This window comes from Protopterus annectens, chromosome 9.part0, assembly GCF_019279795.1.
Source record: "Protopterus annectens isolate FY-2018-M chromosome 9.part0, PAN1.0, whole genome shotgun sequence".
Lineage (NCBI taxonomy): Eukaryota > Metazoa > Chordata > Ceratodontiformes > Protopteridae > Protopterus > Protopterus annectens.
Window position 1 is genome coordinate 1,112,442,017 of NC_056743.1, and position 25,000 is coordinate 1,112,467,016.

A 25,000-nucleotide genomic window follows, 5' to 3' on the forward strand; every position below is an offset into this window, starting at 1 on the left:
TACCCAAACAATCCTTAGTAGAAAGGAAAGTAAACAGCCTTGCACAGCAATAAGCATTCTTTAACAATAGCTCTTTATGGACGTAAAAGCCTCATGTTCCTTACCTCAGGGCACCCTCAGAGATGGAAAAACCCACAGCATTAACTGTTAAGATGATTGAAGAGCTTCAATTCCTGATGTTGCCATCAGTTTCATACAACTGAGCTAAAGGAAACAGGCTAGTGTTGCCTGCTACTCTGTATTCAAGACTCGCACACATCAGTGTGTTATCCCTTTTCTTACACATTCAGGACAACCAGAGACAGGCTATGCAGCAGTATAAAAGCTAGGGTAAGTAAGTCAGACAGTCTTGTTGGGGTACAAGTTTAAATGCAGTTTTCAAAGTCTCATTCATAATTCCTGCCTGGAATGAACCAGTCTCAACTGTAAATATTTAATTTTGTCAAGCATGTACAATACAAGATTTTTTTACTGTCATCCTTAGACTGCACAAGGAAACTAAATTTAATATACATTGTCAGTGATAAAGTATGGGTAACAGTAGCACCTGTAGGTCTGGAACAAATGGTTTGAATACCTGCAAAAACAGTTAACCAGCTCAATGCCACCTTGACAATACATTGTTGAAATGGGAGTTTGTGTTTATTGGAAGATGCTCCCCATGTGAGTGCAGTCACCATTAGGAGTCACAGACGGAAGCTACTGCAGACAAAGCGACATGGAGGAAGGGTGGGTTTTCATTGGCTCAGGAATAGCATCACTGACTATAAGGCAATAGAAGAGCTGCTGATACTACTCAACAAGGGAAAAAACCCGAGAAGAGGAAATGTGAAGGGCTGTGTACACGAGGATAGAGCAACCTTTTAATTACAGATACATTTGTGGGAGGTGTAGTTAGAAGGGGGGCAGCTGAATTATCAACATTGTGCATTCTGTGTGCATGAGGGTTGGCGGGGGGGTGGAGTCCAACAGGACTGACTGTAATGTCTAGTTGATGGCAGTGAATACACACAGAGGACAACAGGTCAAAACTAGAAATACTTTTAAACCTTTGTTGCTTTGATGGAAGCACAGTCTATAAAGGATTCCACAGCCTTGTTTAAAGTTCAGTTTTGCAGCCTATTGCTCCATGGCAATACCCATTGTAGATCAACTTTACTGACAACTCACAAAGCTGCCAGCAGACTTGAAATTGGTTTCTTAATAAAAACAGTTTCCAAAAAAAAAAAAAAAAACCCCACCACAAGCGCATGTGCACAAGCAAACAAATACATACGCAAGATAGACAGCATACAGGTTAATCACAAACTATCAAATACCTTTTGCTCCAAGACATTTTTAGTTTGGTAGTTTAGGATAGGATGCATTCCATGCTTATCAGCAGGAGCCTGCGGATCCAGACTAAAGTTCATTGCAATATGGATCTGAGACAGTTTGTCACGGAATTCTGATTCTTCCTGGAAGTGAAAAAGAAAAAACTCTTTTTTAATTGACCATCTTCTCCCCTCCAAAAAATGGTCAATTACAGCAATATTTGTATTCAAATGAGACCACTATCTGCTTGTTCTAAATGGAATGAAAATGGTGCAGGACTTTTACTATAAGAATTTCTTCAAGATATTTATCCTGAAAAGCTGTGCATTTTTACTAAAGCACCTACAACATTCCTTAGTATTGTTGCAGTCTAGTCTTCAGTTCTGGTATAATGTTACGTGCTACGATAGAGGAGCTAACTTTCAGCTCTCACATTTTGTTTTGGCTTTCATTGCTTAAAGCAATATTTCAATTTCTTTCATTTATTACATATACAATCTCAACCTCTTCCCTTCCCAATCTTGTATTCTCCACATATTTGCATTACTTGCTCAAATATTCCCATATCCTATGCTTATATACTTGCAAAAGGAATAAACACTCAGATGATGTAAACTATGCATTACATACCTTGTTTAATGCATTCAACCCTACAATTTAACTTCTTACAAGGTGCCTATACCTCCTTAAGGGAAAAATCCTACTAGGACTGATGGCTACACCAACAGTCACATGCACTATTAGTATATTGCATACTGCTGTGATCATTACCGACTTTACCACTGGTACTAGACATCTGTACTGTTTAAATCTGTACAGGACTCGAACTTTGAAAAACTATTTTTAGTTGTGTGATCAAATTAGCCATTCAGTACATCTACTAAAAACTTACTAACACCACAACCATCCTGAAATCGCATTAATTTAGACTTACATGTCCAAGTGTACTGGGAGCTTTTCTCCTTAAATCTTCACCGAAAATTTGGACAGCCATTCATCAAAACATATTATATTTCTTATAATGCCTGCCGACAATTATAAAGGAGCTTCTCAGCTTAGTTACATACCCAGTCACAAGTTTAGTAAGGTTTCTATATAGGCACTTGCAAATTTGTCACTGTAATACATCTAGGCTTAGGGATAAAATTATTCTATAAGCAAGTTTAACTGTTGCACACAAATCTATTCAAATGATTTTCATGAGTTTAATAAAAAGTACAGTTATATACACTTACCATAAATGCAGATGTTAAAGCATATTCACTGTTGCAGTCATGACTTGTGGGATTTCCTGTCATGTAAGCACTTGGCTGACCCGAGTAGGTCAGAGGATGTCCTATCCAGCGCTGGCACGCTTGGGTATAGAGGGAGCCAGCCAATGTCATGATATCAGTTTTGTCTTGCACCCTAGAAAGTAGGAGCCACCGAGATGAACAATACACAAGGGTCTAAGATAGAAACATGGCCAGGCAAAGAGGGGGGACACCCAGGGGGGCGGGGTCTATATCTTGGGAAGAAGATAAAAAGACTACTACAGTAGGCAAAGGGGGAAGGGAGGAAAGGACTGCAACAGGGAATACACCAACATCGACATTTACGGGAAGTGGACAACTGTATTATGTTTTCCATGTTTCACTGTTGCACTCCTGAGTTGTGGGATGATTCCCAAAGCTGGGATGAGGGTGGAAGAAAGACTACGGAGAGGAAAAGATGCCCTGCAGGATGGTGGTGAATCTTGCTCTAGACCTAGAAAAGGCTGGTAAGTGGTGGTGTTTGGTAAAGGTATGCACAGATGTTCAGGTAGCAACTTCCAAAATGTCTTTGGTAGGGACTCCTTTTAGGAAGGCAGCAGAGGTAGCAATGGCCTTAGCAGAGCAAGTGCTGGCAGCTTCAGGTGGCTTTTTAGCAAGATGGTTGCAGCAAAAGGAAATACAGTGGAGATATCCACTCGGAAACATTCTGTTTGGAAACTGGCTTCCCTTCACATCCAGTGGCAAAGGACATAGAATTGGTCATTTTCTGAAAGATTTATTTCTGTCAAGAGAGTAGTGGAGCTGTCTATGCAAATAGTACAGTTTTGTACCTACCATAAATGTAGATGTCCGATAGGTATGCATCTGCAGTCATCACATATGGGTTGTCCTGCCTCAGGCAGCCCTTCAGTCGGCCGGATTCCAAAGTCTGGGTCCGGCGTCGGCTGATGTCGCACTTTCCCCGACGTCAGAGCGCCTGGGGTATAAAAGCATCAGCAGACGCCATCTTCCTCAGTTTCTTGCCCCAGATGCCAGGTGCCCTCTAAGGAAGGCTAAATTTGGCGAGATGCATTTAAAAATCCAAACATGCACAATAATATAAAAACAAATACACCATAATAGATCACCCCAGCTAGCTATAAGAGGGGTAAGTACCCAAGAAATACCACAGAGGGGAAGGAGGAGGAAACCTGACTGCAGATGCATACCTATCGGACATCTACATTTATGGTAGGTACAAAACTGTACTATGTCCTTCAAGGATGCATCTGCAGTCATCACATATGGGTAGAATACCATAGCCAATCTGGGGGTGGAGGAACTATGTAAAGGATGGTGTAGCTAAAATGCCCTGCAGGACTGCCGTAGCAAAGCCTTCTCTGGATCTGGAATACAAAGGTAAATTGTAAAGCTTGGCAAATGTATGCACGGAGCTCCATGTAGCAGCTTCTAAAATGTCCTTGGTAGCCACCCCTCTTAAGAAGGCTGTGGAGGTGGCTGTGGCTCTCGTGGAATGAGGTCTAATGTTAGCTGGCACAGTTTTTCCATGAAAGGAGTAACAAAAACGAATTCAATTCCCAATCCATTTTGAAATTGTCTGTTTGGAAATTGCTTTTCCTTGTGTACCAGCAGCATATGCTACCAACAGCTGGTCAGTTCTTCTGTAACCTTTAGTTCTGTCCAAGTGGTAGCGCAACTGTCTGTGTATGTCCAGGGTGTGCAGAAGTTTCTCCCCTTTGTTTTGTGGATTTGGAAAGAACGTAGGCAAGTGAATAGCTTGATTTAATGAAACCCTGAATACCACCTTTGGCATAAATGTAGGATTGGTTCTCAATGAAACTCTGTCCTGATGAAAAATAAGAAATGGCTGTACTGCCATAAGGGCCTGTAACTCAGATACTCTTCTTGCTGAGGTTATGGCCAGAAGGAAAGCAGTCTTCCAAGACAGGAACTGTAGTTCTGCAGATGCTGCTGGTTCAAAGGGAGGCAGTGTTAGTTTTTCCAACACAAAGTTAAGGTCCCAAGTAGGTAGAGGTGGTTTCCTTGTAGGACTGATGTTTTTGATTCCTCTTAGAAACTGTCTTAGGAGAGGAGGAGAGAAGACAGGTGGATCAGTATTGTACTCTGCTGAAATTGCTGAAGCATGAATTTTAATGGAAGAGCAAGACAGACCATTGTGGAACATTTCTGCCAAGTATTCCAGGATATGTGCCATGTTCATCACTGTCGCATCTAGGCCCTTTGTGGTGTTCCAAATGTGAAATCTTTTCCATTTTGCTGAATATACCTTTCTTGTGGAAGGCGAAGCTTCCATAATAATATCTTTCACTCTCTGGGATAGCTTGTCCTGAGGAGGAGTCAAGGTATTTTCCAGGCTGTTAGTTGCAAGGTTTTCAGGTTGGAATGCAGAGTTTTGTAATTGTGCTGTGTCAGTAGAAATGGCCATAGAAGAAGAGGCCATGGTTTCGTGCGTGACAGGCTCTTTAACAGTGGGCACCAGTGCTGTCTTGGCCAGTCCGGAGCTATCAGAATCACTTTTGGCTGCTCTGTCCTGATCTTCAGTAAAACCTTGGTCATTAATGGGAGAGGTGGAAATGCATACACTGTTAGAGTTCTCCAGCTGAAAGAGAGGGCGTCCACTTTCCATGCTTGTGGGTGGTATGTCCTTGAGCAGAATTTCTTCAGTTGAGGATTGTGGGGGGAGGCAAAAAGATCTAAGTCCGGCCTCCCCCATGATTGTGTTATCTGTAGAAAGATGTCTGGGTGCAGCATCCATTCGTGCACATCCATGATATTTCTGCTTAAGCTGTCCGCCAGTATATTGTCTTTCCCTGGCACAAACTGGGATTGTAGCTGTATATTGAGTTTCAAGGAAAGTTCTCATAGATTCATTGCCAGCCTGCAAAGAGGATAGGAATGGGTGCCTCCTTGCTTGTTTATGTACCACATAACCGTGGTGTTGTCTGTCCTTATTAGCAGATGGCCATGATGCAGAAAGGGTTTGAAGACTTCGACTGCATGTATCACTGCCAGCATTTCCTTTTAGTTTATGTGCATGCGTAGCTCTTTGTGACCATAGACCTTGAATGCATCTGCCCTCCATGTGCGCTCCCCATCCGTGATCTGAAGCGTCTGCTGTAATGGTTTGGCTGGCTATTGGTTTGCTGAAAGGCAGACCCCTGTTTGACTGGCTTGCTTGAGCCCACCACAGAAATTCCTTTTGAAGGCATGGAATGAGTGGTATAAAAGTTTCCAAGCTGCGACTGTGCTGAGTCCATAAACTCCTTGGGTACCATTGTAGTTTCCTCATATGTAGTCTTGCTTGCGGAACCAGAAGGATGCAAGAAGCCATGTAACCCAGGGCCTGCAGGATTTTCCTTGAAGTCAGCTGGGTTTGTCTTGTCAGATTTTTGAAGTAATCTGGTAGTTGATTTTGTTTTTCTTCTGTGAGGAAGGCCATTTGGGTGGTTGTATCTAGATCTGCACCTAGAAGGTTATTCTTTGGGATGGAACAAGTCTTGATTTGTGAAAGTTGACTGTATATCCCAAGGCCTGAAGTAGGTGGATAGCATAATTCAAGTGTTTTACCAAAGTTTGTTGGCTGTCCGCTTGTATAAGGCAGTCGTCCAGATATGGGTATATTTGAATCCCCTGAAGTCTGCAATGTGCAATTACTGATGCCAGGCATTTCGTGAATACTCTGGGCACAGTAGATAAGCCAAAGGGCAATGCTGAGAATTGATAATGCTCTGACCCTGCAAGAAATCTGAGGTGTCTTCTGCAACTTTGTCTGATAGGGACATGCAAGTATGCCTCCTTGAGGTCTAGAGTTACCAGCCAAGACCCCTTGCCCAGCATGGGAAGGAGCTGCTGTAGAGTCAGCATTTTGAACTTTGGCACAATGAGATAAGTATTCAGTGCGGACAAGTCGAGAATAGGCCTCCATTGTTTTTCTTTTCTTGGAACAAGGAATAGTCTGGAATAAAATCCTTGGCCTTGTTCTGAGAGAGGAACCTTTTCTATAGCTTTCATTTGCATTAAGCTGGAAATTTGTTTCAAAGCCTCTGCCCTTTGATTCGGTGGCAGGTCTGGCATGCCCTTTCTTTTTGGTAATGTGTGGAAATGAAACCTGTATTCCTTTGTCTATTATTTGTAGTGTCCATTTGTCCCTTGTAATACTGTGCCAATTTTCTGAGAATAAAGAAAGCTTTCCGCCCAAAGGTGCTTCCAATTGAGCCCTGGTTGGCGGTGTCAAAGTAAAGTCATTGAGCCTGTCCTTGTGCAGCAGTTGAAGGTCCTGCATTACCTCTCTGGTTGGGAGGCTGCCATTGACGTCCTCTGTAGGAGCCTCTAGCTTGCCCTCTACCTCTGGCATGCCTGTTCTTGCCTCTCTGAAACCTCTCTGTGTCTGGAAAGGACCAATTCTTGGAAGGCCAATTCCTGCTGAATCTTGATGGTTGTACTTTGAGAAAATCTTTGACTGTTTGTATGGATTTTGCCTTTTCTTCAAATTTCTTTAGGACCTCCTGAGCCGTGGAGCCAAATAACTTTTGCTTTTCCAGAGGAGCATCCAGCAGCTTTGCTTTAACATGGTCTGGCAGAGATTGTTCCTTCAGCCAAGCATGCCTACGTACGACTGCGCCAGTCATAGCTGACCTACATGAAGCTTCCAATGCATCATAACCACATTGCAAGAAATGGTTGCTAACCTGTTGTGAGTTATGTACCAGATCCTGAAGTGACTTGCGGTCTAGGGGGTCAGGTGAAGACAGTTTTTTATGCAATTCATCTAACAAATACTCTTGGTACTGTATCATATGAAATTGACAATTTAATGCCCTCATAGAAAGAGTAGCAGAAGTATACACTTTTTTACCCCATCTCTCTAAAGCTCTGGACTCCCTTTCAGAGGGGAGAGGATTTTTTAGCAGTGGAAGCTGCAACCCCTTTAGGGCCCTGGGAAATAGTTTCTGGATCAGCAGAGTGGGCCTTGTAAAGATAAAGATGCGAGTCCGGGACCATCGGGTTTGGCAGGAGCCGGAGGGAGAGAATCAGGGGTTGTGCTAGAGTCAGAGTACACATCATCAATGACATTCAAAACAGGAGAAATAGCTAAAGGCCTATGCTGAGGCAAATGTAAAAAGGTCCTTAATCTTTTCCTGGAATCAGAGAATTCCTGGCCCTGCCATTGGAAATGCTCTCTCATGGTGTGTAGCGTCTCCCCAAAGGAAAACTCTTCAGGAGGGGAGGCCGAGGGAATAGATTCCTCTGCATCAGAATCCTCGTAGGCCGAAAAAGCCTCCTCCTGGTGGTCCGAGAGAGTAGAGCCATCAGAGGCCTCATCTGAGGAGTGGGGATCAGAGGGCTCAACCCTGGGCCTTTTGTCTGGAGGAGGTTGAGAGCCCCTGTCCGGATGAGGTTGAGAGCCCCTAATTAAGGAGATAAGATCCTCTGCTAAGCTTAGAATCTGTGAACCAGTAGAGGGTCCCTGAGGGATAACCTTGGGAGGCAAAGCTTTTGAGAGTTTAGCAGCTTTAGCCCTGGAGAATGCCTTAATGGACATGGATGCAGGAGGCCTGGCTGCACCACGTGCTGGTGTAGATTTGTCTAAAGGAATGGCATCGGAAGGTTCCAGGACACCAGTTTCTGTTGGAAATTCAATAACAGACTCAGCCGGGGCCTCCGGGACAGCGGTAGTCGGTTGAGCGGTTTCGGTAATTGGAAGTACCAAGGACTCTGTTTCAGCCGAGACACAGACACTCGCGGTAGGCCTTGGCCGTGGTTTCAGCCGAAACCGCGGCTCGCGTGTGTCGGTCCTTGTCCTTCCGTTTCTTAACTAAATGAGAAGTCGGAGTCTCCGATGGCATCTTATACGAAAAACTAGCCCCAAAAAATTCCTCTGCAAACTCCGCCCGACGTCTAAGAGTGCGTCGGTTGAAGGAAGCACAAGACGTCGTGGTCTGGGCCTAGACAGGGTAGGCAGTAAGAGTGGAAATCCTTATGAGGTATTTGTTTCCCACAAGTTAAACAATTATTAACTTTATCTGACATCGGCTGAGGCAAGAAAGAGTCCCCAACGGGGTACTTAGCTTTTTGAAGTCTTCGGTAGCTGAATTACAGGAGCTGGCCGACCGGCACTTGCGAACTGCTTCTGCTTCGGGCACCACGCGGCAAGAAAGACTGGGGAAGATGGCGTCGGCTGATGCTTTTATACCCCAGGCGCTCTGACATCGGGGAAAGTGTGACATCAGCCGATGCCGGACCCAGACTTTGGAAAACGGCCGACCGAAGGGCTGCCTGAGGCAGGACAACCCATATGTGATAACTGCAGATGCATCCTTGAAGGACATCCAAGAAATGAAGGATTCTTTCCCCCTGGTTCTGAGGATTGGAGAAGGTGGGCAGGTGAATGGCTTGACTCAAGATGCGTCATTGACCACCTTGGGCATAAAGGATGGGTTAATCCGGAGGAATACTCTGGGTGGAATATGAGAAATTGTTCCACTGCCATGAGGGCTTCCAGGTCAGAGAACCTCCTAGCAGAGGTTATAGCTCGTAAAAGGGTCGTCTTCCAAGTTAAATGTTAGGTATGCAGAAGCTACTGGTTCGGGGGGGGGGCATTTTTTCCCGAACAAAACTGAGCTCCCATGGAGGTGTGGGTTGCCTCCTGGTAGGTCTGCTGTGGATCCCTCCCCTAAGGAACTGTTTCAGCAGGGGGACTGAAAAGATAGATGGAAGAACAGAGATGTGGGCTGAAATGGCACTTTGATGAAAGAAAAGGAGAGGCCTCTGTCAACCAGGATAGCCAGGCAATCTAAAATGGCAGAGACACTGGCTGAATCAGGATTGAGGCCTTTCTGCTGGCACCAGATGGGGAATCTTTTCCACTTGGCCGAGTATGATTTTCTAGTACTAGGCCTTCTGGCCTCTGAGAATGCCTTGAACCTGTTTGCTTAGGGCATGCTCAGAGGTAGATGCTGGTGGATTATCCAGGCTGACAGTCTGCAGATTGGGATGCACAAACCTCCTCTTGTCTGGAGTCAGAAGGTCCACCTGAGGTAAGTGCCACAAATCTTCATTGGATAAACTTAGTAGCAGAAGATAACAGTGCTGCCTGGGCCAGTCTAGTGTTATCATGGTGACTCTTTGGCCCTCTTGCCTGATTTTTAGGGGGACCCGAGGAAGAACAGGTGGGGGGGATGCATAAAGAAGATGATGTCTCTAAAGGAAGGAGAAAGCATCTGCCTGCCAGGCTGTGAGTGTTTTTTTCCTGGAACAATCTTTTTAGTTGAGCATTTTCTTCGGTGGCAAGGAAGTCTACCTGTGGGGTTCCCCTTTTTATACTATGCTGAGAACTGCTTCCCGATGCAGATGCCATTTGGGAGGATCCATCAAGTTCCTGCTGAGGTGATGTGCTAGAGTGTTTTGAACACCTAGGAGGGGTAGCCTCACGAGGTGCAACCCCAGAGAGTAAGCTGCCTCCCCACAATTGCATAGCAAGTTGACACAGAGGGTAAGAATTGAGTGCCTCCTTGTTTATGTACCACATGACAGTGGTGCTGTCTGTTTTGACTAGCAGGATCCCTGGTTTCCAATTTTCTTTGAAAGCTACTAGTCCCTTTGGAACTGCCATCAGCTCTTTCCAGTTTATGTGCTCGTCTCAGGCATAAATTTCTCATTTGCCTTGGGACTGAAGGTGTTGGAAATTAGCCCTCCAGGCTGCCTCTGAAGCATCTGTGGTTAAAGTTTGACCGAGGGTGAACATGAAGGGGAGACCCAGGTTCTGGGCACAAGCCTGTGCCCACCATGCACATTCCTCCTTGAGAGAAGGAATCACTGGAATTTCTGTCTCCAGCGACAGAGTGCTGGCACTACTGTAGTTTCCTCATGTGTAGCCAGGCCAGAGGAAATCATGATGATACAAGATGTCATGTAGCTTAATGCCCCGAGGAATTCCCTGGCTGAGAAGTATAGTCTCTGCATAATATTTTGGAAGTATGGAGTCAGAAGCAAAATTTTCTGGAATGAGAAAGGCCTTTGGAAGAAGACTCTAGAAAAGCCCCAAGGAAAACTATCCTAGTGGATGGGTCTGGTTAGATTTGCATAGATTTATGGTGAACCACAAGGAGGTGAGGAGGTTCTGAGTAAAGGCCAGATCCCCAGAGGAGCTTTGAAAGATGTGTGGTTTGAATAAGACAGCCATCTAGATAAGGATAAATTTGGACCCCTTTTGTTTTGCAGGAGATCACAGCGGCTAAACATTTCATGAAAACCCTGACAGCAGTAGAAAAGAAAGTGCAGTACAGAGCACTGAAAGTGACAGGTACCTGCTCTGAAACATAGAAAGGTTTTGCATGACTTCTCTATAGGAATGGGCAAGTAAGCATTGAGGATAACCATTATGGCCTGGGGAGCTACCATGGGTAAAAGCTTTTGAAGAGTCAACATTTTGAATTTTGGTACCTGTAGGGACTGCTTAAGGGTGGAGATATCTAGAACAGAGTGCCAATGGCCTTCCTTTCTGGGTAGCAGAAATAGCTTGGAATAGAACCCCCTTCCTTTTTGGTGTTCTGGGACTGGTACCACAGAGCACAGATTGAGAATATGAGAAAGAGCCTCTCTTTGACTGTGAAATATCTGGGAAACCAGAGTATCTTAATGGCTCTTTGAAACTGAGCCTGTAAACATTTAAGATATTCAGAGCCCACCTGACTGAAGTGATGGACCATTTTTCTTTAAACAACCTTCCTCCTAGTCTTCCTTCTATTGTTTTGGGAGAGGGTGGGGGCAAGAGGAGGGGAATGGGAGTCACTGCTGCTATCAGAATCCTGTGGCCTAGAACTCCCCTGCCTGGTGGTTTCTGAGGACCACTGCCTTGCCCTTTGGGACTGGTGCTGCCTTTGAGGCCTTTCCCTCCGGGGGCTCCTTTGCCTGCTTTTTTGACTGCGAAAGAAAGGACCAGTGTTTAGTGAGAAAATTCCAACTGATCCTAGGAAGCTGAACTTGGAAGAAGTCTAACAGTCTGCATAGATTTTGCTTTAACTTTCCATCTTTTTGAGCACAGCCTCAGCTTTTGACCCAATGAGGAAGTCCTTGTGCATGGGGTGCATCTAGAAGGATGGACTTGATGTGGTCTGGAAGGGTCTGCTCCCTAAGCCAAGAATGCCTTCTAATGACAGAACCAGAGACTGCAGCTTGGCTGGAGGCCTCCATAGCATCATAGTCTCAGTGTAAAAGATGGTCTAGCCACCTGGGAACTAGAATAACAAAGGTCCAACAATTCCTTGGAAATGTTCTTGTCCTCTAGGGAAGACAATTTACTTCATTTGATCTAAAATAGTTTTTGGTATTATGAAACTGACAGGGGCGCTTATGGCTAGTGTAGCAGACATATAAACTTTACCAAACCTATTAAGGGCCCTGCTTTCTTTGACAACAGTTAATCTATTTTTTGAAGACCTAGCCCTTGGTCCTTTGGGTCCTGAAGTGACAACCTCGGGATCAGCAGCAGAATTCTTGAAGAGGCATTTATTGGGAGTTCAGAACCCTGTAGTAAAAGTCTGGTTTTTGAGAAGTGGGAGGAAGAGAATCTGTATTCAAGGAAGAATCCATAAAAAACATCCTCTACAACTTTCAACACAGGAGGGATTGCCAAGGGTTTGTGTTCTGGGTGAAGAAACTCTAACCCTCTTTTTTGATTGTGGGTGCTCCTGGGCCTCCCACTGGAAATGTTCCTCATGGCATGAAAAGAGTTTCCCCAAAAGGTGATGTTTTCAGGAGGCAAAACTGAAGACAAATTCTCTTCAGAATCTATCAAAAATAGTAAGGAAGGGTCCTCCTCAGAGAGAGAATCCTCCTGGCCAGAATTCTCTTCAGAATCAGGAGACTCGCTGAAAACTTCTGGGGTAGGATCCCTCTTCCTTTACCCTGGGTAAGACTCCAAAGAGGGTTGCCTAGCTCTGACTATAGAGATGAGGTCTTCAGCTAACTTCACTAGGTCTTGGTGATATCCTTGTGCACGGGAGACTGTAGGCCTAGGCACAGGGCTGGAGGCAGAACTCTTCTTAGAGGTAGCTCTGGCCTTGGACCTAGGTACATCCAGTCCTGCTTCCAGTCTCTCTGTAAGGATGAGCCAATGCAGGTTGACACAGCAGAGGAACGTGACTGCTAAAAGATTGCTCGTCAGAAGCAGAGATGTGCTGAGCAACCCTGAACCCAAACTTCGAACTACAAGTCAAGGCCTGTGCAGAAGTTGAGGGGGCAAGACAGCATGTCGGACTCTGGACTGGTCTTGACAGAGGCCTGTACCACGACCTCAGTTGCAGAAGGGGGCTGAGAAAGCACCTCACCTCCCTCAGTGATGACAAGCCTTGGAGGACTGGCAGACTGAACCATTACCATCACAGGCCCTAAGCTTGGTTCTTTTTTCTTTATCCTTCCTACACTTGGGGAGATCAACCTCAGGGTGATAAGGTGGATGCCATTGGACGATGCTAAGTAAATGGGAGAGTAAAATCATGACCCTATGCCTGGTAATACTACACTTGAAACAGGAGCAGACAGCAATTAGGAACATCATGACTGGGGCCTAGACATGCGAATCACAGCAAATTAAAGTCTTGGTGTGGTACTTGCTTACTACAACAGAGATAATTAAGTTTATCTGACATGGGTTAATGCAAGAAGACAGATCCCTAACTGGGTACTTAGCTTACAGATTATTTCTCTCTGGTACAGATCGACCAACGCACTGAAATACTGCTTCAGGCTCAAGGGGCAAGAAAAGACTGATCATGGTGTCGGACGGCTTCCTATATACTCAAGCATGCTGACATCGGATAGAATGTCCATGTCTACTAGCCTAAGGAGGAGAGAGATTTTTACTCTGTTAGTCAGGCTGGCCAAGGGCTTACACAGCAGGAAATTCCACAAGTCTGGGCTGCAACAAAGAAAAGTGTAGTTGTGCATACTTACCATAAATGTAGATGTCAAATGTATTCACTGTTGCAGTCATCACCTGTGGGTTATCCCTGCTGTGGTAGCCCTTGACCAGCCCGAACACAAGAGTCAATGCTTTTCTGCATCAGCTGCTGTCACTTGTTGACTGACGTCAGGACGTCAGTGCTATAAAGCAAGGCGGTCAACATCATTACATCAGTTTTTCTCATGCTAACCAGTCAGAAGCCTCAGGGAAAATGGTAAAGTGGGCCTGGTGGCTAAAAGCCACCGTAAGAAGCTTGTGTCGCCCTAACAAGAGAGGATATAAGGGGGAAGGAGGGAGGGAAACCAGGACTGCAACAATGAACACACTCGAACATCTACATTTATAGTAAGTGTATACAACTGTACTATGTTATTTGTGTTTCACTGTTGCAGTCATCACCTGTGGAAGGATTCCCAAAGCTGAGGAGAGGGGTGGTAGGATTAGTAAGAGACCTAGGCCTGGGTCAGCATGCCCTGCAGAGGCAAGCCCTGCCCTAGTCGTACAGAAAAGTAGGTGGTAATCCTTTGTAAAGGTATGGACAGAAGTCCAGGTGGCAGCTTCTAAGATTTCCGTGGCAGGAACTCCTCTGAGGAATGCTGTGGAAGTGGAGGCAGCCCTAGTGGAATGGGAACAAATAGACTTAGGGGGTGGTTTCCCATTAATTCTGTAGCAGAAATGGATACAGTGTGATATCCACTTGGAAATGGTTTGCTTGGAAATGGGCTTCCCCTCTGCCCCTGGGTTAAAGCTGATAAGAAATGTTTTTTTTTTTCCTGAAGGGTTTAGTACAGTCCAGGTAGTATCAGAGCTGTCTGTGCATGCCTAGTGAGTGCAGAATCCTTCCCCCTCTGTTTTGAGGGTTAGGAAAGAAGTGGGTAGACGTATGGCCTGGTTGAGGGTCACATTAGATACCACCTTGGGCATAAAGGAGGCGTTAGTCCTCAGGGAGACCCTGTCTGCATGGAAAATGATGAAGGGCACAATGGTCATCAGTGCCTGAAGTTCTGAAACTCTTCTGGCTGAGGTGACAGCTAGTAGAAAAGCAAGTATACCAGGAGTGGTATCTCAGTTCTGCTGAAGCAGCAGGTTCGAAGGGTGGTAAGGTTGGTTTTTCCAAAACGTAATTCAGGTCCCAGGCTGGTGTGTGTGGCCTTCTGGGAGGTCTCATATTAGAAGCTCCTCTGAGGAATTGTTTAAATCAAAGGATGTGAGAACAGGGGCTGATCTGTATCGAAATGAGCTGAAATGGCTGAGGCGTGGATTTTAATAGAAGAGAAGAAGCCACTATTGAGTAACTCCACTAGGTAGTCCAGGATATAAGGGATGGAAGGTTGTGAGGAACTGCCCCCCTCTGGACTGGCTCCAGGACCAGAATCTTTTCCATTTGCCTGCGTAAAATTTTCTGGTGATGGGCCTTCTGGTCTCTGCGATATTGTCTAGGACCGGTCTGCTTAACAGGAGCCCCCCATTTGCCTTTAGAGTATTAGCCAAGCTGACAGTTTGAGTGTCTGCAAGTCTGGGTGCCGAATGCCCCCACCCGAGTCAAGAGGTCTGAGGGCAGGGGAGCTGCCCGGGAGGCTGTAATGTCAGGCTGTGCAGTAAGGGGTACCGATGCTGTCTGGGCCCATCTGTAGCAAGGAGGATGGCCTTTGGTCTCTCCTTCCTTACCTTGATCAGTACCTTGGGAATAAGAGGCAATAGAGGGAAAGCGTACACAAAAAGGGAGTTCCAGGGGAAGGTCAAGGCATCCACCTTCCACACTAGGTGGCGATACTCCCTGGTACAGATTTTTTCAGCTGATGGTTGAGATGTGAAACCAAGAGAGCCACCTCCAGAGTTCCCACTCCTGAGTGACTTGCAAAAAGACTTCTCTGTGGAGCTGCCAATCGTGGGGGTCCAGTAAGTTTCTGCTTAAGTGGTCTGCTAGGGTGTTGTTGATCCCTGGTAGGTATTGGGCTATTAGATATAATTCCAAAGGAAGCTGTCAGCCAGATGTTCATGGCTATCCTGCACGGAGGGTAAGATTGGGTCCCTCCCTGTTTGTTGATGTACCACATTACTGTGGTGTTGTCTGTTTTGATAAGGAGAACCCCTGGCCTGAGATGGGGTTTGAAGGATGTCAGAGCCTTTTGTACTGCCACCATTTCCTTTTGGTTAATGTGTAAGGGAAGGTGCTGGGCATCCCAAAGACCTTGGGTGCACCTGCCTGCTAGATGAGCGCCCCAAGCATTGTCTGGGGCGTAGGTGGTGATGGTCTTGCCTGGTTGGGTGGAGGATGAAGGGAAGACCCTTGTTCTCGGCACAGGCCCCTGCCCACCGGAGAAACTCGGCCCTTATACAGGGGGATCAGAGGGAGAGGTATCTCTAGAGGCTGAGTGCTTAAACCAAAGGTTCTTTAGATACCACTGAAGTTTTCTCATGTGAAGCCTGGCCAGAGGAATTAGGAGGACGCAAGATGCCATGTACCCCAAGGCTTGCAGGAACTTCCTCGCAGTGAGATGACTTCCAGAAGCCAGCTGGGTAAAGTAGAGTGGCAGGAAGCTCTGCTTTTCTGGGGATAGGAAAGCCATTTGGGATGCTGTGTCCAGCAGTGCTCCCAGAAAATGATCTTCCTGGAGGGTGTTTGCTTTGATTTCTTCTCATTGATGGTGAACCCTAAGGAGTTTAGGAGTGTTTGACACAGAGAACATCCTGGAGCAGCTTTTCTTTGCACTCTGCCTGAATGAGGCAGTCCAGATAAGGGTAAATTTGTATATTTCTGTCTGCAAAATGCTATGATTGGGGCCAAGCATTTGGTGAATACCCTGGAAGCAGTAGATAAGCCTAAGGGTAGCGTACTACTGAAAGTGTTGTGAGCCTGCTCTGAAGAGCAAGAATTTCCTGCAGGATTCCCTTATGCGAATGTAGAGGTAGGCATCTCTTAGGTCTAGGGTCACTAACCAGGCATTTATTGTCAGCAAAGGCAGCAGCTGCTGCAAAGTTAACGTTTTGAATTTGGGGACGACCAGGGAGGTGTTCAGAATGGATAGATCCAGGATGCGGCACCAAGTGCTCCCTTTTCTGGGAACAAGGAATAGCCTGGAATAAAAGTCTTTGCCTGTTTGATTTGAGAGGACAGGTTCTACTGTCCCTTGGGATACCAGTTTGGAGTTGTTTCAGTGCCTCTGCCCACTAATTTGGAGGCAAGTCTGGGTGCCCTCCTGGAATTGGGAGTTCGTTGAAAAAGAATTTGTATCCCTGAAAAATTATCTTTAAGACCCACTGCTCCTTTGTAACAGAAAGTTAATTTTCTTTGCAGAGGGAGAGCCTTCCTCCTAGCTTTTGGTGAGTGAACAGAGGGCAGAGGGAGCCATTAAGAGTTTTTGCCATAAAGGAATGGCTTAGAAAGTACAGTTGTGTACACTTACCATAAATGTAGATGTTAAAGTGTACTCACTGTTGCAGTCATTACATTTGGGTAATCTGCTGGGGGTTGCCCTCAGTCGGCCTGATTAACAAAGTCTTGGATCCTGTGTCGGTTGCTGTCCCTTCCTCCATGACGTCAGGTCATCAGGGGTATAAAACATGCAGCTGACGCAATTACATCAGTTCTACTTGCCCCAAATGTCAGGTGCCCCCCAATGGGGAGCAAAATATATATGTATACAATTTAAAACACAAAACATATACCTCCAAACAAAAGCAAATATACCAAAAAGGCTTTTAATCATAGTAAAAGAAAGGAGAGGTACAGTTTGAGAAAACAGGGGGCTGGAGGGAGGGTAACCAGGACTGCAACAGTGAATACACTCGAACATCTACATTTATGGTAAGTGTACACAACTGTACTATGTTCTTCGTGTTTCACTGCTGAAGTCAATATATTTGGGTAGATGCATTTATACAGCATTAGAAGCAGCTATAAGGTCCTGCAGGACAGCAGTGGCAAAGCCAGCTCTGGATTTAGAGAAGAGAGGTAAATGGTAATGTTTGGTGAACGTATGAACTGAGCTCCAGGTAGCAGCTTCTAGAATGTCTCTAGTAGGAACCTCTCTAAGAAAGGCTGCAGAAGTAGATGCAGCCCTGGTGGAATGAGATCTGATCCCCTTGGGGATAGGGTTTACCATGGTGCATATAGCAGAAACGAATACAATGGCATATCCATTTGGAAATAGTCTGCTTTGAAATACCCTTTCCCTCTGCCCCTGCAGCAAATGCCACCAATAGTTGTTCAGATTTTCTTAGCGATTTTGTCCTGTTTATGTAGAATCTAAGTTGTCTGTGTACATCCAATAAATGCAGAATCTGCTCACGCTTGTTCTGTGGATTGGGGAAGAAAGTTGGCAGATGAATGGTCTGATTAAGAGCCAAACTGGATACCACACCTTAGGCATTAAGGATGGATTGGTCCTGAGAGCCACCCTGTCTGGATAAAAAGTAATGAAAGGCTCCACTGCCATAAGAGCCTGTAACTCTGAAATCCTTCTAGCTGAAGTGACTGCTAAAAGGAAAGCTGTTTTCCAAGAGATAAATTTTAGGTACCCAGTAGCAGCGGGCTCAAAAGAAGGTAGATGGAGTTTTTCCAAAACAAAATTGAGGTCCCATGCAGGAGTTGGTGCTCTCCTGGGAGGTCTTACATTTTTGGCCCCTCTGAGATACTGCTTTAGCAGAGGATGAGAGAAGAGTAGAGGTTCTGTGTTGTAATGAGCTGAAATGGCAGAGGCATGGATTTTTATGGATGAAAAAGACAGGCCCTTGTGAAGCATCTCAGTTAAGTAATGCAGAATCTGAGGAATATTGGGCATTGCTGTGCTTATTCCTTGTGAGACTGGTTCCAGGCACAAAATCTTTTCCATTTGTCAGCATAAGTTTCTAGTACTAGGCCTTCTAGCCTCCAAAATGACATCCATCACAGGTTTGCTGGCAGATGCCAAGGGTGAAATTAGTTGATTAGCCACACTGCAAGATTCAAAGTTTGGAGCAGAGTGTGCAGAAGTTGGTAGTTCTGATGAGACAGTAGGGTAAGGTGTCTGAGGCAGGTGCCACAGAAGAAGGTGTGACACATTGCACATGAGTGGGTACCAGTGTTGCAGAGGCCAGTCTGGAGCAATCAATCATTTTTGGTTTGTCCTGTCTGACTTTTAGTAGGCTATTGGAGAACAGAGGGGGGGGGGCATAGACATAGGTTTTTCCAGCTGAAGGATAGAGCATCCACTTTCCAAGACTTTTTGTGATGATTTCTTCTGCAGAATTTGTCCAACTGATGGTTCTGGGGTGAGGCAAAAAGATCTATGTCTGGGCTCCCCATTTGTGTGTCAACATGTGGAACAGTTCCCATTCGTGTGGGTCCATAGGATTTCTGCTTAGTTCGTCTGCTAGAGTATTTAGCTTTCCTGGCAGGAATTGAGCTAGTAGATGTATTTGATAAGTCAAGGCTGTGTTCTACAATGCCATGGCTAGTCTGCAAAGGGGGTAGGAATGTGTACCCCCCCCCCAGCTTGTTTATGTACCACATGAATGTGGTGTTGTCTGTCTATCAGTAGTATCCTGGATGAAGGCAGTCCTTGAAGGCTGTCGGAGCATTCTGTACAGCTAGCATCTCTTTCTGATTGATATGTAGGTGCATTTGATTTGGGCTCCATTTGCCTTGAATGCATTTCCGTGCCAGATGCGCCTCCCCCCAAGCATAGTCTGATGTGTCTGTAGTTAGGGTTTGGGTGGCAGGGGGTGGAGTGAATGACAGTCCCTTGTTTTGGTGGCAGGCCTCTGCCCACCATAGGAACTCTAGTTGCAGGCAATGTATAATAGGAATCATTGTTTCCAGGCTGTGACAATGTTGACTCCATAAACTTTTTAGGTACCACTGAAGTTTCCTCATATGCAGTCTTGCATATGGAATTAAAAGAATGCAGGAGGCCATGAACCCCAAGGCCTGCAGAATTTGTCTTGCAGATAGCTGGGTTTTTGTGGCCACCTGTCTGAAGTAAGTCATCAATTGAATTTGCTTTTCTGGCGTAAGGCAAGTCATCTGGGCAGTTGTATTCAAGCTTGCACCCAGGAATGTAATTTTTTGAGAGGGTATCAGTTGTGATTTCTTTTCATTTATGGTGTACCCTAGACAAGTTAGGACCCTTTTTACAAACACCAGATGTTTTAGAAGTGTGTCCTTGTTTTCTGCCTGAATTAGACAATCGTCCAGGTATGGATAAATTTGAATATTTCTTTGCCTGGGCGCAGTAGATAAGCCAAAGGGCAGAGAACTGGTAGTGCAAGTAGCCTGCTTTGAAGCGGAGGTATCTTCTGCAAGATTCCCTGATTGGGATATGCAGATAAACCTCTTAAGTCTAGAGTTAACAACCAGGCATCTTTGCCTAGCATAGGTAGTAACTGTTGAAGTGTCAGCATCTTGAATTTTGGAATGTCCAGAATTGGATGCCATGATTTGTCTTTTCTGGGTACCAGGAAAAGTCTTGAATAGAAATCTTGTCCCTTTTCCTCTTCTGGTACTGGTTGAATAGCCCCCATCTGGTACTGGCTCAATAGCCCCCATATTCATGAGAGACCGAACTTGTTTCTGGGCCTCTGCCCACTGATTTGGAGGCAGATCTGGCCATCTCAATGGGATTGGCAACGTGTGGAAATGAAATCTGTATCCCTGGGACACTATTTAAAACCCATTTGTCCTGGGTAATCAGTTGCTAGTTTCGTGCATGACGTGCAGTTTGCCCCCCAAAGGGGCAGCCAAAAGGTAAGTGCTTGGTGACTGTAGAGGAAAGTCATTGAAACTGTTTACCATAGGGAGGTGCCTTGTTGCTTCTAGGTTTGGGGGTGGAGGCACCCCATTCTTTTGTTCTAAAAGATCCTTGTGACTGAAACCTGGAGCCTTTGGAATGTCTGGATTTGACTTGAGCAGCTCTCGAGGGAACTGGAAAGGACCAGTTCTTAGTAGGCCAGTGCCTACTAAACCTGGGTGGCTGCACTTGTAAGAAATCTTTCACAGTTTGCATAGATTTAGCTTAATCTTCCATCTATTTTAAAACTTCTTCAGCCTTATTACCAAAGAGCCTGTCCTGTTGTAAAGGAGCATCCAGCAATTTTGCTTTAACATGGTCAGGCAGATTTTGCTCTTTGAGCCAAGCATGCCTTCTTATCACAGATCCAGTTACAGCAGCCCTGCAAGAGGCCTCCAAAGAATCAAAACCACATTGCAAAGTATGTTTTCCAAATTGTTCAGCTGAATGCAATAAATCCTGCAACTCTATTTTCGACACAGTCAGAAATCAACAACTTTCTGTTTAAGTAGACCCATGACATGCTGTTGATATTTAAGCATATGAAATTGACAGTTTAAAGCCCTGACTGCCAAGGTTGCAGACGTGTAAACTTTCTTACCCCATCTATCCAGCACCCTGGAATCTCTGTCAGAAGGGGTAGGATTTTTAGCAGTAGAGGCCTTAACACCCTTGGAACCCTGAGAAATGGTTTCAGGATCAGCAGTAGGGTTTTTGAAAAGGAATTTGTGGGAGTCAGGAACCCTGTAGTATCTGTCTGGCTTACTAGGGGCCAGAGGCAGAGAATCGGGAGTCTTACGGGATTCTCAACAATCATCAACAATGTCTAGAACAGGAGGTATAGCCAAAGGCCTATGCTGAGGAAGAAGAAGAAAATCCCCAAGACTTTTTAGATTCAGAGAAATCCTGACTTTCAAAGTGGGAGTGTTCCCTTAAGGCATGTAAAGTTTCTCCAAAAGAGAAATCCTCAGGGGGAGAAGCAGAAGGGATGGAATCTTCTGCATCAGAGTCCTCATAAGTAGGGATAGATAAATCCTGTTCAGAAGAAGAATCAGAAGAAATAGAAACCCGATCTGAAGATTCATAGTCAGTGCCTTGCCTAGGCCTCTTAACAGGAGGGGGATGGCTACCCCAGATCAAAGTAATTAAATCTTCAGCCATTTTGATAATGTTTTTTAGGCATTGGGGTCTGTACATGTGGCTCAGGTATTGTTTTTTTAGACAAAGAAGTAGATTTTGGCCTTAGTTTTGAAGATGGCATCAGTTTAATATACAAATCGTTAGGCCTGAAAACACCCTCAGGAGCCGGTGCCTGCACAGCGTCTCCGGACCCATCTAAGGTAGAGACATCTGCGGGTTCAATACTTAAAAGCATCTCACAGCATACCGGACTCCGAATGGGTCTCAGTAGAAGCCTGCGAATCAAAAGTAGCTGGTATCAGGGGCTGCAAAAGCGACTCATGGAGTACTGGCTAACCGGCGACTGGCTTACAAGAGTCATCTGTTTTGGACCTCGATGGTCTGCCGCTGTCTTTTTCTTTGCGTTTTTTTAGGAATTCCAGTAGTCGGATTGCTAATCGATGACATTTCTGGATAGTTAAATCTTGATCCCAAATATTTAGAAGCAAAAATATACAGACGTTTAATCGTGCGTTGATTAAATTTAGCACACAACTGACAGCAAAGCACATTGTGGTCAGGGCCTAGGCAAGGAATACAATACAAATGAAAATCCTTATGAGGTACTTGCTTCCCACAAGTAATGCAATTATTAACTTTTACTGACATCAGTAAGGAGCAAGAAAAAGTTTCCCCAAATGGGGTACTTGGCTTTTAGTGGACGACTTCGGTTCTGAAACTTGAAAACGAAAATTTCAGGAGTCGTCCAACCAGTACTTGCGAACTGCTTCTGCTTCAGGCACCGCGCAGCAAGAAAGACTGATGTAATAGCGTTGGCTGCATATTTTAGACCTGACGTCAATGACGAAGGGACAGCAACTAACGCAGGACCCAAGACTTTGTTAATCAGGCCGACTGAGGGCAACCTGCCAGCAGATGACCCAAATGTAATGACTGCAACAGTGAAACACTAAGAACATCTCCCTGCCTTTGGGGTAGAATTGGTCCACTGTTTGGTTTTCTGCTGTCCCTGGGAAAGGGCCCTGGGTTGTCTAGTCCATGTGGGGCTTATTTTGCTCCTGTCTGCTAGGTGCAGGAAAGGACCAGTGAGTACTTGGAGGGAAAACTCCTGCTGAACCTAGGAGGTTGTACCTGAAAGAAATATTTTACTGTTTGCATAGATTATGCTTTGTCTTCCATATTTTTAAGCACCTCTTCTGCTTTTACGCCAAACAACTGGTCCTTATCCAAGGGTGCATCAACTCATTTAGATTTGACATGATCAGGGAGAGGTTGTTCCTTCAACCATGCACGTCTCCTGATGACAGATCTAGACATTGCTGCCCTGCTTGAGGCTTCTAGGGCATCATATCCACAGTGCAATGAGTGTTTAGCCACATGACAAGTAGAGTGCAGTAAAAATCTGCCAACTCTTTCGAACTGGCACGGTTAAGAAAGGTTAAATGTTTTGCTTCAGTAGCTCCAAACTGTGCTGATATTTTAACATGAGGAACTGACAGTTGATTGCTCTGATAGCTAAGGTTGCAGAGGTGTACTTTTTTACCCTATCTGTCCAGAGCTCTGAAATCCTTGTCAGAAGGAATAGGATTCTTAGAGCTAGCTTTAGCTCCTTTAGGTCCCTGTGTAATGACCTCTGGGTCTGCAGCAGAATTTCTGTACAGGTATTTGTGAGAATTCGGTACTATGCAATACCGGTCAGGTTTACTGGGAGCAGGTAGGACGGCATCAGGGGCCAAGCTGGATTAATGGAAAACATCATCCACCACCTCTAAGAAAGGGGGGATGGCCAAGGGTCTGTGCTGGGGCAGGTCTAGAAACTCGGGTCTTTTCTTAGACTGAAAGAAGTCCCAAGATTCCCAGTGGAAATGTTCCCTGAGGGTGTGTGAAGGGTTTCCCCAAAGGAAAGGTCTTCTGGTGGGAAGGCAGAAGGAATGGAGTCCTCTGCATTTCAATCCTCAAACAGTCAGAGGTTGTTCCTCTTCAAAATCTGAAATTCAGATTCCTCAAAGGGTGTCTTTTCCTTTTAGAAGTTGTGGCCTGACTGCCCCTGATAAGGGAGATAAGATCTTCCACCAATTTAAGCATTTGGGCTTGGGGTGGTGGAGCGGTGGAGCAGAAGTAAGATGGTGGCTAGAGGTAGATTTTCTAGGAGGTGGCCTGGCTTCTAGGCCCAAGAGTATCCATCGGTCTGACAGAAACTAGTCGGATGAAAGACATCAGTTTGTCTAGATTCAGTAGTGCGAAAGGCCTCCTCGGAAGCTGGTGCCTGCATCGCGGCTCCGGACCCAGAGGCAGAGATAACGAAAGACTCAGAAGACAAAGATTTCTCTGAATGGGTCACGGTAGAGGCCTGCGTAGATATCGATCATATCAGGCATCAGGGGCTGTGAAGGCACCTCACTGAATTCCAGAGAACTGATGACCTGCTTAGCCTTGTGTGGTCTATCTCTATCTTTCTCTCTACGGATTGTTGGCTGATTGATGCCACTTCGGAATGAGAAGACGGAAGACAAAAATACCTGTCTACAATAAGAGCTCTACGATGAATGGTTCTCTCATTAAAGAGGGCACAGAGCTAGCAACTGGGCACGTCGTGGTCTGAGCCTAAACAATTGAAAACATGAAAGAAGAGAGAGGTTAGAACCAGACTGAACAAAATTCTATCTGCAAATCATCTACATACTACACATGTCCATTGGCAGGTGAAAATGAAGTAACTACAAGAATTTTGAAGTGAAGATTAGCTTACAAATACTTCAGAAGGAATGGGCACAGCATTAACCTCCACTACCACAAGTTTCAAAGGCAGCAACAGACCTGCCAAATATTACCAGAGGTAAAAAAGAAAATCTGGTTTAGTGATATTTTGCCTATGGAATCTGGCAGAGGTAGCTATTGATGACAAAGCCAGGTAGGCCTGCCAACCGTAACTAAATGAGCTAAAACAGGATGGGACTACATCAGGATAAAGACTCTGTGCATGGTAAATGAGAGCATCATCAAAATTAAGGGCAACTGAGCATGACTAGTTTTAAATATCTGTACATACACAAATGCACACTAAATAGCTAAGTGGGCAAAAGAATGCACTAACCTACGAACCTATGAAACCTTAACCTAAAAACTGGCTGGGATTTCTTTACTGTTGCAGCTCACAGTAACTTGCAATAGCGTACAATACACCTGTCCATTACCCTTTGTTCATAATGCTTTAACAGTTTAAAAAAAAATGCTAGTAATAGGCTGGCATTACAGTGTAAAGAAAAACTTCCCAGAAGTCACATTTAAAAGGGTAAGGTTTTTCCACCAGCTTCCACCACCAGCCAAGACATGTGACTATATAAGCCTTATACAAACTTGTTTATACTGACTGATGGGACTTCAGAGTATTCCTTGTGCAAAAGGAACCAAGCAACTAAATTACCTTTTTCAAGGGGTACCAAAAGCTCAAAATGGCTTAAGCATGTTGAAAAGAATGACGCACCCATCTTTTTTCCACACAGGCAGTGCCAATAAAAAATGATACATATACACACACA

The 25,000-nt window shown here is 45.1% G+C and overlaps 1 protein-coding gene across 1 annotated transcript in view; it reads right to left on the reverse strand.

Moving 5' to 3' along the window:
• ITGA5 (integrin subunit alpha 5) overlaps nucleotides 1-25,000 on the reverse strand; it is an 805,866-nt gene that overhangs the window by 316,602 nt on the left and 464,264 nt on the right. The window contains exon 18 of the mRNA XM_044083969.1: nucleotides 1,320-1,457. Within this exon, the coding sequence (XP_043939904.1) occupies nucleotides 1,320-1,457 (138 nt within the window). The remainder of the gene's footprint in view (nucleotides 1-1,319; nucleotides 1,458-25,000) is intronic.